This window comes from Podarcis vaucheri (genome assembly GCF_965113315.1).
Source record: "Podarcis vaucheri genome assembly, chromosome: 7".
NCBI lineage: Eukaryota > Metazoa > Chordata > Lepidosauria > Squamata > Lacertidae > Podarcis > Podarcis vaucheri.
Window position 1 is genome coordinate 53,219,574 of NC_138765.1, and position 19,930 is coordinate 53,239,503.

Below are 19,930 nucleotides of genomic sequence, written 5' to 3' on the forward strand. Positions count from 1 at the left end.
CCTCCCCCACAACAAACACCCTGTGAGGTGAGTGAGGCTGAGAGACTTCAGAGAAGTGTGACTAACTCAAGGTCACCCAGCAGCTGCATGTGGAGGAGCAGGGAATCAAACCTGGTTCACCAGATTACGATTCCACTGCTCTTAACCACTACACCACCTCTTACAGTTTCAAGAGGGACACTTTGCGCCATGATTCCAAGATCCATGCAGGGTGTCTGCTTTGGACTCCCATTTTCAGACAGGAGTCCATCATGCTGCACGTGGACAAGCTGTTTTTGAAAGCAAGGAGCTTATCAAAAGCCATTCATAAAGTAGCAGGAATGAAATAATACAAAAGGAACCTTTTAGATTGACAGCTCCAATATTGCAATAAGTCAATGTGAAGAATTAAGTTGGAACTATAATGATAGTAGAATTATTTGCCCTTGTGAGTAAATTAGTTAGGGTTGGCACCCAGTTCAGTTTAACAGTCAAATGTTGTCAGCTGGTCAGTGAAACGATGATACTGTTGATGCTTCCGACTTGGCCAGCAATCTGCTTGGCACAACCACCTTTAAAAGCTGGTTCTTTGCTTTATTTCTTTTGGATGCTTTGGGTTCAGTTGTTGTTGGTTTTTTAATGTAACTGTAGACAGACCCTGATGTTCCTGAATGAAAGCCAGAGAGAACCGTCCAGTGAATTGTTCACATTTTTAGGAATAGTAATGTGTTTTTGTAATCATTACAAGCATCAAACTTCTGAAACATGTTCAGGCTGCAGTCCTATATGTACTATATGCACATACCTTGGAATAAGTCACTGAACTTGATAGGACTTCCTTCTAAGTAGATGTGCAATTTTTGTCGCTCAGATAGGCATGTGTTTCTGTTCAGCTTAACCTGCTGTATCTGGTGGCAGTTGAGTAACCACTTCCAGGCCTTTTCATTTCCTCTTGTCAATCCTGGGAAATTTACAGTGATGTCAGAGTTACACCTTTCTTTTAAAAAAAAATGTATTTTGTTTTTGGGGTGTTTTTTTAAAAAAACTTCCTTGCTAGATGGACTTTCAGAGTTGCAATGATGTCATTGATGCTCTTTAATGGCAAAGAGCTTTCCTGCTTGATGTCATTGATGCTCTTTAATGGCAAAGAGCTTTCCTGCTTGATATGATTGGATCATCAGTGAAAAATGCTTGCTTATGTCATGTATAGAAGAATGGGAAGTAAGGGGGGAAAGTTAACTTTCTCTGAGCAGAAGATAATTCAGGCTGCATAACAAGGTTGCATGATCATTTCCATTAAACATTCCAAGGGATTTTTTTTACCCCCCTCGAATTCAATGCCCTGGCAGAGTTCCACATTTAATCTTCTTGATTTCCTCCTAAAACGAAACAACCTGTCTAAACAAAGCAGAGAATGATTTGTTCGCAGCAAATTTCCACAGCAAGTGGTGTGTTGAATTATGCTGTGATTTCCCTTCTAACGGGAACTTGGCGTGGCTAAACAAATTTCCTAGCAATCAGAGACCAAGCCCCAAAAATGCGCCCAGACTGAGTATTTCTGATGTTTTTTTCCTGCAATGAACCACCAGCTATTTCAGACTTTACATTTCTGGGTGATGCTCTAGGAAGCACTGGGCCCTGGGGCAGGTATGCATTGCCTCTTGACTTCTGTTAGAATCCTAAGAATCTCTGCAAGAAAAACAACAACACAGAAAGCCCAGTACAAAGAAGCCTGGGTTTCCTCACAATAAGCAAGAGCTAAGGTAGAGGAAGATGGGAAGATACTGTTTAGATTGTTGCTAGGGCTAGGAAGATAAAGAAAAGAAGAAATCAATGGAAGCCACTCGAAAACGACCAATATTCTATAGAAAGCAATTAGGTCCAGATTCAACATTCCCTGACCACTAGTGCAAGAATGAAAATAAAGGTTGCGCAGTATGAAATGCAGCGCAGCAGTTGTGCTAGCAGCACCTTGTTGCGCAGCAGGAAGTATCGGGACCCCTGCAGTCCGTTGCGCAACTGGCCACAAGAGCCATTACTAGTTTCTGGCACCTTCTCTTGTTCAAGTCATTCTGCTAGCACAACTGGCGACACTGCTGAGCAACTGCAATTCCAGTCCCCTTCTGTTTTGCAAGCCCTTCTAGGATGCCGCACACATGCTTTCAGGCTTTCCTTAGCTTCAGTGAGGGCGGGAATCTTGATATTTGTAACTGGAATCTGGGGATTGCATGATACCGGATTTGAAACTGCACCCTGGGATCTGGACTTGCAGGTGACACAGCATGTGTAGCACCCATGATTGCAAAGATGATACTGGCTAGGGCAGAAAGTCTGAAAATCTGAGCTTGGAATTGTTTAATTGTAGAAGCTATGTGGGGAAGTACCAAACTTCATAGAGTTTAGTATCATTATCTCTTGATTGCCATTTATGCTTACTTCCTCCTCTCCCCATGCCCTCGCCTTGGGTTTCTCAATCTTCAGCAGGCAAAGTCCAAATCCCCTGACCAGGTGACAGAATCATTCCCTTTTAAAAATATATTTATTTATACTTTTCAGATATATACATTTCACTGATTTTATATTCATTTTGATATTTTAAAGCTTGACTTCCTTCCCCCCTTTTTCTGCGGTTCCTTAGTTTTTGTATCCATTCTTCCTTTGCTGGGACTTCTTCTTTCCATTTTTGGGCATGTAACATTCTTGCCACTGTAGTCATGTACATGAATAAATTTCTATACAATTTAGGTAGTGCTATCCCTATAATTCCCAGAAGAAAGGCTTCTGGTCTTTTTACAAACATTATTTTAAACATCCTTTTCATTACATTGTATATCATTTCCCAGTAAGCCTTAACCTTACTACAAGACCACCACATGTGATAAAAAGAATCTTCTTTCTCTTTACATTTCCAACACTTATTTGATTTAGTTTTATACATTTATGCCAGTTTACTTGGTGTTAGATACCATCAATATATCATTTTCATATAATTTTCTCTTAAACTATAGCATGCGGTAAATTTTATATCCGTATTCCACAATGATTCCCACAACCACCACCCCACCCAACAGATCTCCCTCTTTGAGAGCCATACCGTCATGCTGATTTTCTTCCCACCTGAAGAGGACGCTTTCTCTTTCAGATCTAGTCCTATATGGGTAATGTAGCTGCAAGGGGGTTTTGTTGCCTTATTGAAAGCAAAGGAGTAAAACGGTTCTGCAGTATTAAGTAAACAATAAAGTGATATGATCTGTTGATTTCCTCTGAAAAGCTCAAGTAATAAAAGCACCCTGGATAAGTGTAATACGTTTTGTTCTGCATTTTGTGCTTTTGTGTTGTCATCTTCACCTCCAAATACCTTTGCAGGAAACTTTTTAATATTCTAGAACAGTGATTCTAAAACCTTTGTTCCCGCTGTCCACTTGACAATTGCTGGGGGTCTTGGCAGACCATTTAATGATTTTTCTGCCTGTTGTAGCAATGGTAATGTTCTGTGCTAGTTGCTTTTTAATTGCTCCCCCCCCCCCTTATGTTGTTTTACAATTTGAATTCCATAGAATTTGCTTCCATAGAATTCAAATTGTCATATAATAAAATGCAATCCAAGGAATAAAAGAAGCAATAAAACACACTTTTAAGTCCACATGAGTATTTAATGCAATGGACGTGCCATCTCCTATCTTACCCCATGAATCCACAGACATGCCATGGACTATAGTTTGGCGTCCCCAATGTCTAGAGCCTGTGCCTGCCACTGCTGGGTCTGATACCACTGAGGTGGTAGATCACTGGCAGAAAAGTGCTGCTGCCATAGCTCTCAGAAATGAGAGTGGATTGAGCCACCCTGTATAGAGCTAGTCTACATCACCACTACTGCTGCCCTGAATTTCCTACCTCTGCAACAAGTGGACTGCCTGTTCAGAGCAGGCAGGGCGGGGCAGTTGGGACACCCCTGTATCCCTTGTTCCAGCTAAAGGACAGGTTGCACCCCTGTATTGTCAGTTAGATTCTAGTTTGAATCTATAGTTCAGGGGTAACCAACACAGTCCCTTCCAGACGTTTCTTGGCACTAGCTGTCTCGGACCGTTGGCCATGTCCACTGAGGCTAATGGTCATCTTGTGGTCTCTTCGTTGGCTATCTCTACCCTAGTTACTTTGCTGGGTCAACCACTACAATGCTGTTTAGATGGGGCTGCCTTTAAAAATTGTTTCTGAGTACAACCCATCCATGGTAGCTTGCATTGTTAATCATTGGTACAATTGGTTGTAAATTCGTTTCCAGGCTCAGTTTAAATAACTGGTATTAAACTGGTTCTAGACTTTATGGTTTTAAAGGCTACCTTAAGGATTGCCTTTGTACATCTGAAGCTGCCCAACCTTTAAACTCCAACTCACCTGAGATCACTTGGTCAGGTACAATAGATGGGCCTTTCTTGGTAATTGCACCCAAACTATGGACTGCAACTCCCAATGGAGATCTGTTAGGATGCCTATTGAGGGTGTTTCTATATCAACAGGCTTTCAGTATTTTAATTACCATACTTTTCTGTGTATAAGACTATGTTTTTTTACTCTAAAGTAATGTTCAAAATCTGGGCTTGTCTTATACACGGATAGTTTCTCCCCCTATTTTCTTAAATCGGAGTCCTCCAAAATAGGGGGCGTCTTATAGATGGAAACACATGGTACTTTTAAGGAATTGATGCTTTTAGTGGGGGTTTTAAATATTGGCTGCTTTTATGTTTTATTGTTTTTACTGTTATATGAATTGCTTTTGGTTTTTAGCAGTGTCTTTGTAACTTTTGTTTGTATTTTTGTAAGCTGAATTGATTTTCAGAAACACAAGTTATAAAATAGGTGCAGTTTGGCCCTTGCATATAGCCATGTTTTGCATTTGATTGCATTCCAAGAACTGGGAGTGGGGACTCAGGTCATTGGATGGCCCAAGAGAGAGCCTTCTCTCCAGCTAATTACATTTTTTATTCATTTTCCAGCCGCCAACCTGAGCCACCAAAGAAGGAGAAAGAGGCAACTACGACCACCCCTTCTCAGTCCAAGAGAGCAGATGAGTGGAAGGACCCTTGGCGCCGATCAAAATCCCCCAAAAAGAAGCATGGGCTGTCTGCTTCACCCAGCCGTGCTCGCAGGCGCCGGAAAACCTCTGCCTCTTCAGCCTCCGGCTCAGGTTCATCAAGGTGTGAACCCGAGATGGGCAGCAACAGATGCAAGGGGATTTCTTACAATCAGCATCACTCCAGATGGCTCCCAGGACTCAGTCCTAGCCGAAAGAGCAATGCTGCTGGTGGGAGGAACATGTGAGCCAGAGACAAAAGAGAATAGGCTGTGCGGCCAGGGGATTCTGTTGTGAATAAGCATCCAGCCCTTTCTTGGATGCACTAGGGCAGATTGCTCTGGTGTTAGTCAATGGAAAGAGAGCTTAAATCAATACTGTGACCTGTTGAGACTGAATGGCAGAGAGTGACAGCCTGTGCCCCTGGAAAGGTAGCCTCTAAAGGCAGGCTACAGCAGAGTAGGACGTAGACCTCGTGTGAACCTACTAGAATCTCGGGGGGATTTTGAAATAAGGGAGCTTCTTAAAGCAAGTAGAACTGAAAATAAGAATTCATACAAATAATGTTCCAGTTGCCGAAATGCTGTTCCCTCATATGTACACATACCTTTTATTTCCTTTCAGGTCATCTTCTCGCTCCTCCTCCTATTCTGGATCCGGTTCTTCACGGTCACGATCCAGATCTTCCTCATACAGCTCCTACTCTAGTCGCTCTTCCAGGCACAGCTCCTTCTCAGGCAGTCGATCCAGGTACTGTTTCTCCAAATGTGTTAGCTGGCAGGTTCTTGGGCTCCCATAGTGAGCCTCCCTGAGTCAAGACAGGTTCTTTTAGGTGAGTCTGGGCAGTACCCCATGGAAAGCTCAGGACAGACACTTGCCAGTTTTAAGGTGCTGCTGGAAATCCTGGAAGTGGAATCTAAGACACAGACTAAGTTCAGAATTCAGGGAGCTTAGCTGCCTAGAAGTAGTTTTACTACAATCCTTTTAAAAATTAAAATACCTAAAATGCTTGTCTGGATTGCTATTTTTTTCTTCAAAATAAATCATACCTTAGTCGTTAATTCATTGCATCTTTGAGAGCACTTTACATATTAATATTGCATTCCATATTTTTCAGGCCCATTTGCCCACTGCTGCTTGCTTATTGCATTTTTTCCTACTGCAAGGAGCATTCTTGCACCCGCAAATAAAATGCTCACCAGTATTCGGCTCTATTCTCCTCTTCACACAATTTCTCATATCAGCCTAATGGTACCTGGAGGTCACCAGGTTGCAGAAGGCTGACATGGGATTTCTTGAAATTTGGACCCCATTTCCATGCTCACAAACTCACAGGTGTGGCCTGCTGACTTATGCACAATTTACGCACGAGTAAGTGTGTTTATGGTTGTGACCCTGCAATGGCATTTCAAATAGACACAGTTGCCACTGCCACCTGCACTGGAAAGAGGCAGTTTCCTAGATGGGCACCCCGCCAAACTACTTTGCGTGTTTGGGTTGGCTGCTGCTACTGAAAAGTTATGAAACGGTGATGAAATATCCAGGTACAACATGTTTACGATCATCTGTTATCAGAAGAGAAGGAAGTTGTGTAAACAAATGGTGGCAATCTTGTGACCCGTGGAGATGATTTTCTCTTCCAGATCAGCAGAGGAGTATGGCGGGGGGGGGGGGGAAGAGAGAGATCTGGATGACTATCCAATAATTCTATGATGCCTTCAGCCCCTGACCAGTCGGGGAGCTGCTGTTTCTCCACTTTCTGGAGGTTGCCTGCTTGGGAGGGTTCCTTTTCCCAGTCCATGTGCTAGCTTTCTCTCTACCAGGAGATGTAACCGTTGGCTTAAAATGATGGGGCATGGAACCGTTTCTGATCTGCTTGGACCCTGAAGAAAAGGGAGTTCCATGTTGCTAGATTCTGACCAGGGTAGAGCTCAGCCCTTTTCTGGCCCCGTACCGAGATGTGGGTGGAGAAAGGCCCATCCTATGGGGCAGTTCAGCATCCCTCCTTTTCCTGCTCCAAATTCTGCAGATTAGAAGCTAGGCAACTAAATTCTTGTGTCATTTGATCAATTCGAATTCCAGGATATGGGTCCTTTTCCCCAGAGAAGTTGCACTAGGGCAAGAGCCTGGAGGGAATGGGAAGAGGGGCGGTTATGGAATCTGAGAGCTGTTGGGACAAAGAGCCAAGTTAGTGGTGAGGCACCACCCCCAGTTACTGGCAGTCCTGCCGGGTGTGTTGCTTGGCTTCTCATTTCAGGCGGCCCATTTCTGCCACCCACCCATGCTAAAGCTTCCTTCCCTTCAAGGGTGGTCTTCTTTACACACCCAGCCCCACTTCACCAACAGACGTTGGGTGCTGGTTTTTCTCCGCAGCAGTGGCATAGCGTGGGGGGTGCCAGGGGTGCCAGCCGCACCGGGCGCAACACCTGGGGGGGGGGCGCGAGTCCAGAGGGAAGGGACAAGCAATCGAGGCTTGGTTGGGGTGGGGGGTCGTCGTCTCCGCCATGCTTCTGTTTTCCGCTGCGCTGAGGCGAGCTGGGCGTGGCCAGGCATGCAAGCGCAGCGCCTGGCCAAGCGCTGCAGCTTGGGGAGCCGGCGCCTTAGCGCCTCGCCGTCGGCCGCGCAGCCATAGCCCAAGCTCAACAACTCGTGGAGGGCGCCTCTCTCTCTCTCTCTCTCTCTCTCTCTCTCTCTCTCTCTCTCCCTGGAGGGGAGGGGCTTTCCCTGCTCTTTGTTCCGTTTGAGCAAACACAGCAACGAAAGAGAGCAGGGTGGGCAGTAAGACCCTGAGGCAGAATGCAGGAAAGCAGCCACTTCCTCTTTTCAGGTTTCCCTTCTCCGGTACCTGCCCACCCACGTTTATTGCGAGGGAAATCTAGCTGACTGCAGGGAAGGGGTTGGGTGCATGTAATGTGTGACAAAGGCATCAGGTGTACGTCTTGGGTGGAAAGGGTATAAGGGTGGGGAGGTAGAGTGCATTTAAAAAAACCAAAACATTGTGGATTTAAACAAGGAAAATGTAGCATAATCTACTGTTTGTAAGGGCCCTTTGGGATTGGTTTTACCCATCTCAGACAGTTAGCTCATAGTGTAAATAAAGATGGCTGTTGTTTACATTTTTTTAATAAAAGCATCAACAACGATCCTTTTGCACGGTCTGTTGTGCTGTGTTGCAGAACTTTTTGCAGTTGCAGGATTAGGGATGGTGTTCTGTGCTACAGTGGCGTAGCATGGGGGGTGCAGGCTGGGCCGGCCACACCGGGCGCAACATCTGGGGGGCCGCGCTCCACGGGTTAGGGGGCGCAAAATCCACGGGTTAGGGGGCGCAAATTACTTGCCTTGCCCCGGGTGCTGACAACCCACGCTACGCCACTGCTCCGCAGTACCTCTGATCTAAGAGTCCTGCGGACACAGATCACTCACAGCCTTGAATGTGGCATGGGCACCGCTTGGTGCACTGAAAAGTCGAAAGCCATCATCTATCCAAAAGATGCTTCCAAAAAGTTTGGATAGTAGAGAGTTTTGTAAAAGAAAAATTGGTACCATTTTTGAACTTTCTTCAGTGATTCATATCAGCCTGCTTTACACAGATAACAGCAGAAGTGTGGCATTGGAGGTGAGGGCTTGCATGAGCTTAGAGCTTTCCCCCCCACAATGGCAGATGGGGGACCAGTTTTGCGGTCAACAGATCCTCTAAAAGCCAATTCAGAGTGGAGCCCTGCAAGTGCTGCTTCCAGGGTTAGCAGGCCATTCAAATGTCACCAGTTGGCCACCTGTTGTTTGATTGTGCCCATATATTGTAAAATATTCCATGAAGCCATCATGCTTGAAGAATTGGCCCTGTTGCCTACTTAGCACATCCATCTGCCTTTAAAAACTGTCTTTTGCTTTTCAGTAGTTGAATCATAGAATCATAGAATCATAGAATCATAGAGTTGGAAGAGACCACAAGGGCCATCGAGTCCTTTGTTACTTCACTTTATTTTGGTTCAGTCCAAAAAAAACAAAAAAAAAACTGTAGACTGATCCTCATGTTTCACGATAAAAACCAAATGGAAGAATATTCAGTGAATTGTTTGCATTTAGAAGGAACTTAGCATGGACTTTTATAATGGACTTAACTGTCAGAGGTCCTTTACCTTTTTTAGAGGCACCCTAAATTCAATGAGGCTTCTGCTGTATTTAAAGGGTGTATCTAGACTTTCCCCTCATTCTCATTCTCTCTCTCTCTCTCTCTCTCTCTCTCTCTCTGTTGTCTGACTTTTCAGGTCACGGTCCTTCTCATCTTCCCCATCTCCTTCTCCAACGCCATCTCCACACAAACCTCTTCCCAAAGCTAAAGGAGAGCCTGCAGCACCTGCTGGAAAGGGGTAAGATGCTGTGTCCGCTCTGGGCAAAGTGGCATTGGGACATTCCCTTTTGAGGTTCTATAGTAGTATAAAGGTCCAGGGGCACTTTGCATTTGTCACATTTAGAACTAGACCAGCAAGGTACTTTCCACCAGATCAGGTTTGTAAAGTGTGGTCCTGTGGTATTGTGGCACCCAGGCGTGAAATAAAGCAAACACAACAGTTGTCTGTACTTAAATATTGATTTTTAAATGGACGTCATCTCCCTTTTCCACGAACATGTGACACATGCTTCACATACAATTAAAGAGATGACACAGTTCTGCTGAGGGATGTCTACCTACTTGTAGCAATGTTGGTTCTGCGAGGCCTGCAGCTTATCTCTTGATACGCTGTCATTCACTGATTGGATGAATGATAAAGCAATAAAATGTGTTTATTTAAATATACACTCTTTGGGTTAGTCATCATAGGGCAGTAGGCAGACTTCAGGCTTATGGGATCTACTTTTTTTTTTTAACTAAAACCCCAGGATCCAACAACTGGAGCCTAGTGAGTGGGGGGGGGGGTTACATTTCAAATCAAACTGTTCTAAGCCCAGACCTTTGTTTCAAATACCAGAACTGAACAGAGCTCACAGTCCTTCCACTCAAAATGTCCATGCCTTATTTCCTCCCCCCCCCCCACCGGGCCCCCTAACAGTATAATTTGCAGTGGGGTGGAACTGGGGAAGAGAAAGTCACCGCATTTGGCCATGGAGATGAGCTTGAAAACATGAGGCAGATTTGGTGAAATGTCCAGAGACCCCAAAATAGACTGAACAGGACTCACTGTGGTCCCAGGAGCTGCACTTTGGAGCTCTGTGCAAAAGTTTCTTCCAATACGAAATGCAAAATAAATATATGCACGGTCACTTAAATGACTCTGAAAACCCTGTTGCTGTACTGTCCATATTCATTTCATTAAAAGTTTTGTTTCCCAGAATATTCCTCCTTTTGCAATTCATGTGAATTAAGGAGAGTGGGAGAGCAACTTCCCCAAAGCCTTACAGGGAGCTCAATTCCAGCATGTCCAGTTAGAAGAATTTGAGGGAGGAGGGCTAGGAAAGGCCTGTGACAACTCTGGAGAGCCATTGCCAGTAGAGTACGCAATACTGGGCTTAAATGAACAGCAGCCTGTCTCTTTGAAAGACAGCTGAGCTATCCAACCCCAAGGCGCTCTTTCACCATCCTGTCTCCCAGAATGTGTCAGATGGCTTTAGCATGGTTGCTAAGATTTGAGGCCAGGCTTTCACAGACTTGAGTCCAGTTTCTCTTCCAGCCGGTCTCCCTGCTCCTGTCATCTTACCCATTTTACTTTTGCAGTGACAAGCCTGTGAAGAAGCTACCTGCCCCTCCAGCGCCTCCACCAGTCGCTAAAACTGCCCCAGCTGCCCCGGAGCCACCCAAGCCAGGAAACAGTAGAGAGGCGAGGCGGAAGGAGCGCCAAATGAGGATGCCACCCCGGAGGTAGGAGGAACAGGGGAGCTTCCTAGAACAATCTCCTAATAGGCAAGTCGAAGCATGAGCTGCTTTCTTGGGAACCTGGGGAGGCACAGCGGCCCAAGTCATTGCTTCATGCCTAGGGGCTTCCCAAGACATAGCTGTTTACTTTGAATGTCACTTAAGGCACCAGCGGCTAGCACTTCGTTTGCTCACAGGGCCACAGTCACCTTTGACCAGTCCTCAGGGGCCACATTCCAGGAGCAGCTGTGTCCATAAGTGGGCGTGTCCACTCCACATTTCACAAACACATGCCCCGCTTCTCTGTGCAGATCAATTCAGGCAGGAGAAATTATCAACTCCTCTCCCATCATCATATGATTGATCTGGTTACCAGGGAAGGGATTTCTGAGCATCTTGGGAAATTGGCTGTGGCAAAGCGGGGTTCTCCAAAGTGAAATTAGCGTGCAATTCAAATGTGTAGAATTTCTGAAACTGGCACAATATAAATGGGCCACATCCCAAAGGATCTAATTCCATGCAGGCAAAAGAAACCGCTTGTTTCCTCTGTTCTCATGGGGCTCTTTTGACCCTGCTTGCCTCATTGGCTGTGGGAGCTGCATCCAGAAGACAGAAGAGAAAAACTTCCCTGCCCTTCATGGCTTCCTTAGCATTCCTCATTAGAATCATGACCATGGGTTTTTAGAGTTCTGTGACTGAAAGCCAGGTGGGAAATAGGTCCATGCCAGGAAGTATCTGTGGGGAATCCCTTCTCTTCTCCCCAGTGATCACTTTGGGGAGGAAGGAAGGGCACAGCCTCCCTTTGCCCCACAAGAGGACTGGTTTCTCGCAACTGGTAATTAGCGGCCTGCTGCCTCTGATTGTGGAGGCACAGCCATTTTAGCTATTAGCCATTGATAGACTTATCATCCATGATTTTGTTTAATCCTCTTTTAAAACCAGTTGGTGGTACCCCAATGGGAGTCCCATAAACGCAATAGCCCTCTCCTGTTTGGAATCCCAAGCAACTGATTCCAAACACATTCCAAGCACATCAAAGAGTGTAATGTATTTCTCAGCCAACTCAATTATTTCTCCCACCACCCAAACTATCCCTAGTTAGGGCTTGGGGATGGTCCCTAGTGGCAGAAGTCAGCTCACATGCAGTACCCATTGCCATAGAATAGGTTCCACTGCCCCACAGCACAGCAAGGATTTTCAAGCAGAGTTACTCTATTACGATCCTTACTTGCAAGAATCCACTTTCGCTCCTCCCTCCTGCTGTTGGGCGCCCAGCACATCCACATGGAAGCAAGCTATTATTTTATAAGTCACTTGGAGATGCCTTACATAGCAAGCCACTAATAGGTTGTATTATTAATATTAATTATTGTTTAGAATTTATTCTGCTGATATTGTTGGTTTTCACCCGTCCTAAGTAAGGGTTTGTGGGTGGCTGTGTATTCCTGAGTGCCCCTGTATGGCAAGCATCAAGGTTTCCCTAGAATGACCAGCAAAAGTGTCTTGCACTGATGTCCACCTGGTATGTAACAGGGAGCTTGAACTTGTTTCTTGTTGCAGGCGGGCCATCAGCTGCAGCGTGAGTGGCAGCGGCAGCAGCTATAGTGGGTCCAGCTCCCGTTCAAGATCCATCTCCCGATCCCTCTCTCGATCTCATTCTCGGTCCTCCTCAGCTTCCATCTCCCCATCACCGTCTGGGTCCAGAAAGTCCAGGTGAGATATTTCCTTCTGTTTCTGGGCTGGAAGAGTAAAACATGTGGCTACTTATGCGGAATGAGGCATATTTCTCCTAAAGCAGGATTTGTTTGAAGGAAGCATCCTGCCAACCTTCATGGCTACTTGAGTAAAAACTGGGAAATGCCCAGAAATCAGCTTTTCTTATAAAGACCTTAGAATTGCCATGCTGGGTCGAAGCATCTGCCTCCGCAGCATATCCTGTGACTTTGCCCAGCCAGAATCATCAGGATGGTTCAGAAGCAGAGCATGCTAGGTACAATCTTCTCCTTGTGGTTAACCCCAACTGTGCCCTCTGAAAATGTTTCTACCTTCATGCCTTGTGGCAAGAAGCATCAAGCATGTGTCATCAGCTGATTTAACTTTGCATTTAATTCATTACGGTGCCTTGCAGTTCTTTCCTTATATTAATTTAGCTGTTGCGGGAAGACATCCTTAAATCTATTTCCAAGAAGGAATTGAAATTGTGAGGGTAGGGAGGAGATTGCAGGGAAAACAATGATGGCATGAACAGTCTGTTTTGCATAATGTTATGTTTTCCTGGGGCTCCCTGCATCAGATTCTAGCTTCCGCATCAATGAATACAAAAGGTTCCCAGCTGAGCTGGTGTCCCATCTGGAGGGCACCAAGTCAGGAAAGGCTGTGCTGGAGCAGCACAGTTGGCCACCGTTTTGCTGCGGACAAGTGCTCATGAGCATCTTGACTGATTGTGAAAGTTCTCTTGATATCGCAGCAATTCAGCCAGTGGAGGGGGGGGAGGAACGACTTGTATCCAGATGGACAACAGGCAGAAACCAGTTTTCAGTCTAGTACTAAATTGACCTGGTGCCCTCCAGATGCTTTGGGACTCCTGGAGGGCACCAGCTTATTTATTTATTGGCGTTTTCATCCCACCTTTCTCTCCAAGGAGCCCAAGGTAGTGCACATGGTTTTCTCCCGCTCTAAATGAAGCAGGTATGACTGTGAGGTAGCTATGGCTGACAGGCAGCGACAGGTCCAAGGTCACCCAGTGAGCTTCATGACTGGGGTGGTGGGAATTGAACCCTGGTCTCAGGCAAGGCTGTATTACATAAGCAAAACTATTCTCCACTGGGGTGCTGTTTCAACCCGTTCTTCTGGATCTAACTTGTATCTTTGTCCTTTCACCCAACCCAGGTCCCTGAGTGTAAGTAGCGTCTCGTCCGTTTCCAGTGCCTCCTCCAGTAGCAGCTCTGTGCGGAGCGCTGACTCAGAAGACATGTATGCCGACCTAGCCAGCCCGATTTCTTCGGCCAGCTCCAGATCCCTAACCCCAGCGCAGCCGAAGAAGGAGAGAGGTAGGCCACTCTGCCTCCAGAATGTGATTTGCCTGTGTTTCTTCAAGCACCTCCTGTGGCACTGCCAGTCTCCATTCCCCTCTGCTGCTCACTTCCCCTCCCCTCCCCCCCCCCGGACTTCCCTGTTTTTGTTGCCCTTATTTGCAGACTGCTTTGGAATGTTCTTCACTAGCAAACGGAAAGACGTGTGAAATCTTCATGAACACAGTTCACTAGCACTATTTATTCTGGATGCAGAATGCAGATTATTTTGGCGAAGGGTCCTTCTGCTGTGCTCATCATATCTGTTCTCGATCATGGCACATGAATAACGCAAGTTTAGACCATGCATGTGGTCTGTTTTTTCTAAAGGCAAAATTCTGCCCTTTTTTAGCAGTGGAAATACACTGCAAATTCATTGGCAACAGCAGGGAAAGCCAATTTCCCAGACTCCACCAGTGTAACATCAGCCGGCAAGGGAAGCCCAGAGAAGAGCCTCACCAATTATCTTTAAAGCGCAGGTGGGTTGATATTAGAGCAGGCCATCCTTGAGCGGCTTTTGTCCCAAACCATAAACAGCCATAAAGGTTATTGCCAGCACCTTTCTTTGTGCATGCACTAGAGAAATGTCGCCCATGTGGTTGCTACATTTTGAGCCGACCAAAGTTTCTTCAAGGTGAATCTCGCAAGCCACATATTCAAGCCTGGATGTTACTAAGGCATGGGTAACAGTATCCGAACTACTTCTGTGTAGGAAGGGGCAGAGCTCTAGGACATTAACATATTTTTGGATTGGATTGCATGTATTTTAATATTTTTTAAACTTCACTATATAACCATCTCAAAGGTCTTAATCTGAGCTTTGCGGCTTTTATTCCAAATGTGGTTGGGGCTGATGGGAGTTGTAGTTCAAAGCATTTGGAGAGCACTAGGTTGGGGAGGGCTGGTTTAGGTTGAGTCGCCCCTTAAAAGGACCTCAGGTGGCAGGTAATAGGAGAGCCCTGCCACCTTTTCTGCTGGAAGCCTTGAAGAGCTGCTGCTAGTCAGAAAAGACAGCACTTCCACTGCTGCAGCTCAGAGGCAGAGCTCAGTGCTTTACATGCAAAAGGTCCTGGGTTTAATCTTTATGAAGGGCATGGAGAGACCCTTCTTCTTTTTCTTATATTTTTTATTAGTTTTACAAATTGTTACAAATCAGACCTAATTACTTTAATACAATTTCATAAAATCAGGTTTCGCGCTCCTGTTGAAAACATATGTCCATCACTTCCTCTTGTGGCCACTTCATATCTTCTTTAATAGCCATTTAAACCTTCACATGATGTTAGTCCATTCTCGCAGCTGACCATAATTCTTTCCTTACATACAGCACCACTGTTAATTCTCATAAATATTAAATCTGTTTCACATGTGTAGTCCTTCATAAACGGTGTTCTCAGGTCTGGTGTGTTGGGAGAGTTAATTTCTATCCTTTGTTCAGTTCTCTTCCTTTGCTTAGTTCACTGCAGTGTTTACAAGGTAATTTCACATTCCATTCCCTTCCTTCCTCTCTTCGCCAACTTGTGTACAGGCTGCGGCTATAAATAACTCCTAGATAAGATGTCCAATCTCCACCATTAAAATTCCACTCTGGGGTTCTTCCTCAGCACAGCTAAGTTTTTTTCTCAAATACAGCTGCTTTTTGCCAGATTTAATGAGCAGCCATTCGTTTTCTTACTCTGCATTGCTCCCTCACACTCCTGGTCCAGTCCTTTATTCTGAATAATGAGGACTAGAATTGTGCTATATTTTTAGAGGAAGGGTCATAGCTCAGCAGTGGAACATCTGTGTTGCATGCAGGAGGTCCCAAGTTGAATCCTCAACAGCATCTTCAGGTACGACTGGGAGAGACCTCTGACATGCTGGAAAGCCACTGCCGGTCAGTTTAGACCAGTAGTCTTCTACCTTTTCAGACCCAGGACCCACTTTTAACTCAGACACACATTTGGGGACGCATTCCTTAATCTTTTACCATATATTTGCATGGTGGTAGTGCTTCTGTTGCAACCCACCTTGGATCAGGCCATAACCCACCAGGGGGCCCTTACCCACCAGTTTGAAGACCAGTGGTTTAAACAGTACTGGACCAGGTAGACCAATGGAACTCTGTATCCAGAGCATTTCCTCTGTGAAATGCTCCATAGCTTATATAACATTGCTTGTTTTCAGCCCAGATTGTCCACAGTTGCTGTCATGTTGACTGTCCCCTGGCCTTGCTTACAGAAACCTGGGGAGGGGAGGAGCACTTTCTGGCTCTTTGATCACCAAAGCATGTTCTGCTCCTAGCAGGAAAGCCCAAAAAAGAAGGTGGCGGCAACATCAAGGAGGAGAAACGGAAACGGGAAGCCCCAGCACAGCCCCCCAAGCCAGCCAAGGCCGTGCAAGGGGGTAAAACTCAGCAGCCGCCCCCACCTCAGCAGCCCCCACCACCCCAGCCACAGCCAGCCGGCTTCAGCGCCCACAAAGAAATCAAACTAACACTGTTGAACAAGGTGAGGTTTTGGGGGGGGGGGACTGAGAGGGTCTCCTTAAATATTTTAAGCCGTCCCTCAGCTTCCTTGCATGCAGTTGGAGGGGAGGGGGCTTCCCACTTCTCTCTGGGGCATTGATAATGTTGAATAATATGCACAGGGGCCCAAGAAGGCTTCCTCTGACTTGGGGTCCACCCAGCAGCTGCCTTTAGGTGTGACGACAAGGCGTCCTCAAAGCAAATGAGGGTCCTGCTTTGAGGGTGAGGTGTAAAGGGCTGGCTCAGATAGCGGGCAGGTGGATCTGATCCACCACAGGCAGAACTTACTTCTTTGCAAAAAAATATGTCTATACTGCTATATATAGGCAATAAAAAATGTACACATTTAAAGAGATCCACTATTAGAGAAAGATACTTAATTGCATGCATAAGTTGGCAGCACATAAAAAGATTTCAGTAGCTGCTTAAGGAATAAAGCAGAAGGTGCCTGCTGAATTCTGAATGGTGAAGAGAGGAACTTTTCTGCCTCTCTCATATTATAGGACACCCAAGATCAGCCAGTTAAATTTGAGGTATAGGGGATCCAGATAGCAACTGTTTCACCAAATGCACGTTTCCACTTCTTTGGAGTTGGTCATCCAATTTGATTGATCAATGTCATATGGGAGCTCTTATCAGTGACTTCTTATTGGGGAAGGGGAACAGCAGGCAAATCACACTTGCGGGCTTCTTGAAGGCATCTGTTTGTCTGTTGTGTGGAACACAAACGCTGGGTTGGACGACTTTCTGGTCTGATCCAGTAAGAGGCTGCTCTTGTGTCCCTGCAATCCTGCAGGGGCCTCTCTTGCATAAACAGCACTGAAGATGCACCCACCATGCAGCCCTGCTGGTTAACTTGTTATGAGCAAACTGCCTGTCATTAGGACAGGTCAGATATGTGTAATAGGAAGGTCAGTGGCACAGTGGTACATTGCTGAAACACCTGGAAGGTGCATTGGGTGTTCTTGTGTTTACAGCATGCATGACACCTTCCCCCAGGGGCCACTGCCAGTCACACCACCCAGAAGCTCTCGTCACTTTTGTCCCTGGGCATACAGGTAGTTGAGGCATTTCTCTGTTAGTCACACTAGAGTGGGACAGAACAGCAGTAAGCAGCTTTTATGTTTACACAAGAAAGCAGAGCACTGGGGACAGACTGAGCAGCATATAGTCTGCTGGGAAAGCAGCACATGGAAATAGCAGGGATTTTTCTGCTCCTGGCCTCCCAGTTGGTTTCAGCTTGAAGAGGAATGGTTGACCTCTGCTAAGGGTGGGAGTGGAGGTGTCATTGCTCTAGGGGGAGAGGACAGTTAAAAGTGGAAGCAGGCTGCTGCTTGCTTGATTGACTAACTGCCCAAGGCAGGCACTCACCTGATCAGTCGCATGCTCTCAAGGCCACAGCACACACCTTTTCTGGGCCAGCCTCCAGCCGCACTCTGACCTTCTCCTCCAAAAATGTGCAACAGAGCCTCTGGCTAGAGCCAGCAAGGTGAAGACTTGGAGCACAAATGTCCTGCTGCAGGGAGAGTGCCTCGTTGACAGGCCAGCCTGTGTGTGTGTGTGTGTGTGTGTGTGTGTGTGTGTTCCCATGCGTGAGCCTGGCTCATTCTGATCCCCTCCATTCTCTTTGCAGGCAGCTGACAAAGGAAGCAGGAAAAGGTACGAGCCCTCTGACAAAGACAGGCAGGCTTCTCCTCCAGCCAAGCGGATGACCCTTTCTCCAGACAGAGGTGAGGAAGTGTGTGGGACCAGGAGGGGAGACCTCTGTTGCAAGGCCTCTCCACATGCAAATACTTCAGCTGTCTATTTCTGCTCTGGTCACCAAGCTGGGCTCACCCACTTGTCTGTGTTTGAACTTTGCACAGATGCCCTTTTCGGTGACGGCTGCCGTGTGCGCGTGCGCATGCATGCACACACACACAGCTCATTGCTGTGGAATTTGGTGCACTTGTCAGCTCCTTGAGAACCACTTCAAAAAGAGAGCTGCCTGTCTTTTTGACTTCAAAGTCAAACTTGAAAATGTGTGGGCAGCAGTGCGGTTGCCCAATGCCATCTTTGTTACAGCCAGCGGAAGTGAGGAGCTTAGTGGTGGAGTATGTGCTTTTCATGCAGAAGATCTTGGCTTCCATCCCTGGTGTCTCCAGGTACTGCCTGAAACTGGGGAGCTGCTGCCAGTCAGTGTAGACAACCCTGAGCTAAATGGACCCCATGATCTTGACTTGCTCTAAAGCAACTTCCTACATTCCTGTCTTTATACATGGGTTTTTTCTTCAGGGTTCAGTTTCTGCTTTTATTTATTTACCTTTTTTAAAAAAAATGCAGGGTTGATGCTCAGCTGAAAAGAGCTTAGTTGCAACATCCCCAGCTGCTCCCTGCCCTCACCCAAGTATTTGTTAGATGATCAGCTCTGACTCTTGCACGATAAAAGCCAAAAGCTGGCATCCCAGGCTTTCCCCTGACTGTGTTGCAAGCTCATTAAGGCCGACATGCCAGAGCTGCTGCTGCTGCCGGTATACTCAGCCTGGACTGTGCCTGCAGCCAGAGGCACAATCTGCCGTGCCAGGCTTGGAGTTGCTTAACTGTTGCTGAGGCAACAACTTTTCCTGAGAGCATCAGTAACTGAGCCACATTCCTTATGCTGATCTTGCCACCTGAAAAAAATGCATTGTACAAATCAAAGCTGGTGTTGCTAAGAAACCGGAAGCTGGAAAGTCCCCAGTTCAGATCTCACCTCTGCTGTGAACTCATGGCAGATGGTCATGTGTTCATTCTCTCTCTGTTTTGGCTTTCCACCTTCAGCACAGAAATGAGAACACTGACCTACCTCACAGGGTGGTTGTTAGGGCTACTAAGTTAATGTACATGAAATGTTTTGAACACTTAAGGGACCATTAATAACAGCTGCAGTTTGAATTGTTGGGAATTGTAATGTTGCTGTTGCTATTGAATCGCCCCTTTAAAGCAGCCATCCCCAACTGGGTGCCCTCCATATATTTTGGACTTGATGTCTCCTCAGCCCCAGCATCATACAGCTGTGCTGCCTGGGGCTGGTGCAACTTGCACTCCAGTACATCTCATGGGCAGCTGGTTGCATTGAAATATACTGACTGCATTAAAAGGCTGCATTATGTAAAGGCTGCATTAAAATATACTGACCCCATTCCTCAATCAGTGATTTCTGAGGGAGGGCGCACCATATGAAAACAACCACCATACTCAGACTACCTGACGTATTCTTCCTTCCTCAGGTACCCGTGATAGGAAACCTTCAGGGAGGCTCTCCTCTCCCAAGCAAGACCGCCAGCGGGGTCCTAACCTGAAGCTCTCAGCTGCTCAGGCAGACAAGTAAGTTCTGTGCTCCCTGATCTTGGCCTGCTGCATTTTTTGGCTTCCTGCCTGGTTTTTTCCTCCCTGCGGCTCTTTGAAGGCTGCCATGCTTTAACTACATCAGG

At 46.3% G+C, this 19,930-nt stretch overlaps 1 protein-coding gene across 2 annotated transcripts in view; it reads left to right on the forward strand.

Annotated features, from left to right (window-relative positions):
- The window catches only part of ZC3H18 (zinc finger CCCH-type containing 18), a 54,835-nt gene that overhangs the window by 32,339 nt on the left and 2,566 nt on the right, over positions 1-19,930 (forward strand). Inside the window, exons 10-18 of one of the 2 annotated variants that reach the window (XM_082229192.1) lie at positions 4,974-5,174; positions 5,675-5,800; positions 9,319-9,420; positions 10,764-10,907; positions 12,462-12,614; positions 13,791-13,951; positions 16,256-16,461; positions 18,112-18,208; positions 19,727-19,823. In XM_082229192.1, coding sequence (XP_082085318.1) covers positions 4,974-5,174; positions 5,675-5,800; positions 9,319-9,420; positions 10,764-10,907; positions 12,462-12,614; positions 13,791-13,951; positions 16,256-16,461; positions 18,112-18,208; positions 19,727-19,823 — 1,287 coding nt within the window. The remainder of the gene's footprint in view (positions 1-4,973; positions 5,175-5,674; positions 5,801-9,318; positions 9,421-10,763; positions 10,908-12,461; positions 12,615-13,790; positions 13,952-16,255; positions 16,462-18,111; positions 18,209-19,726; positions 19,824-19,930) is intronic. The other variant, XM_082229193.1, reaches the window with a different exon arrangement.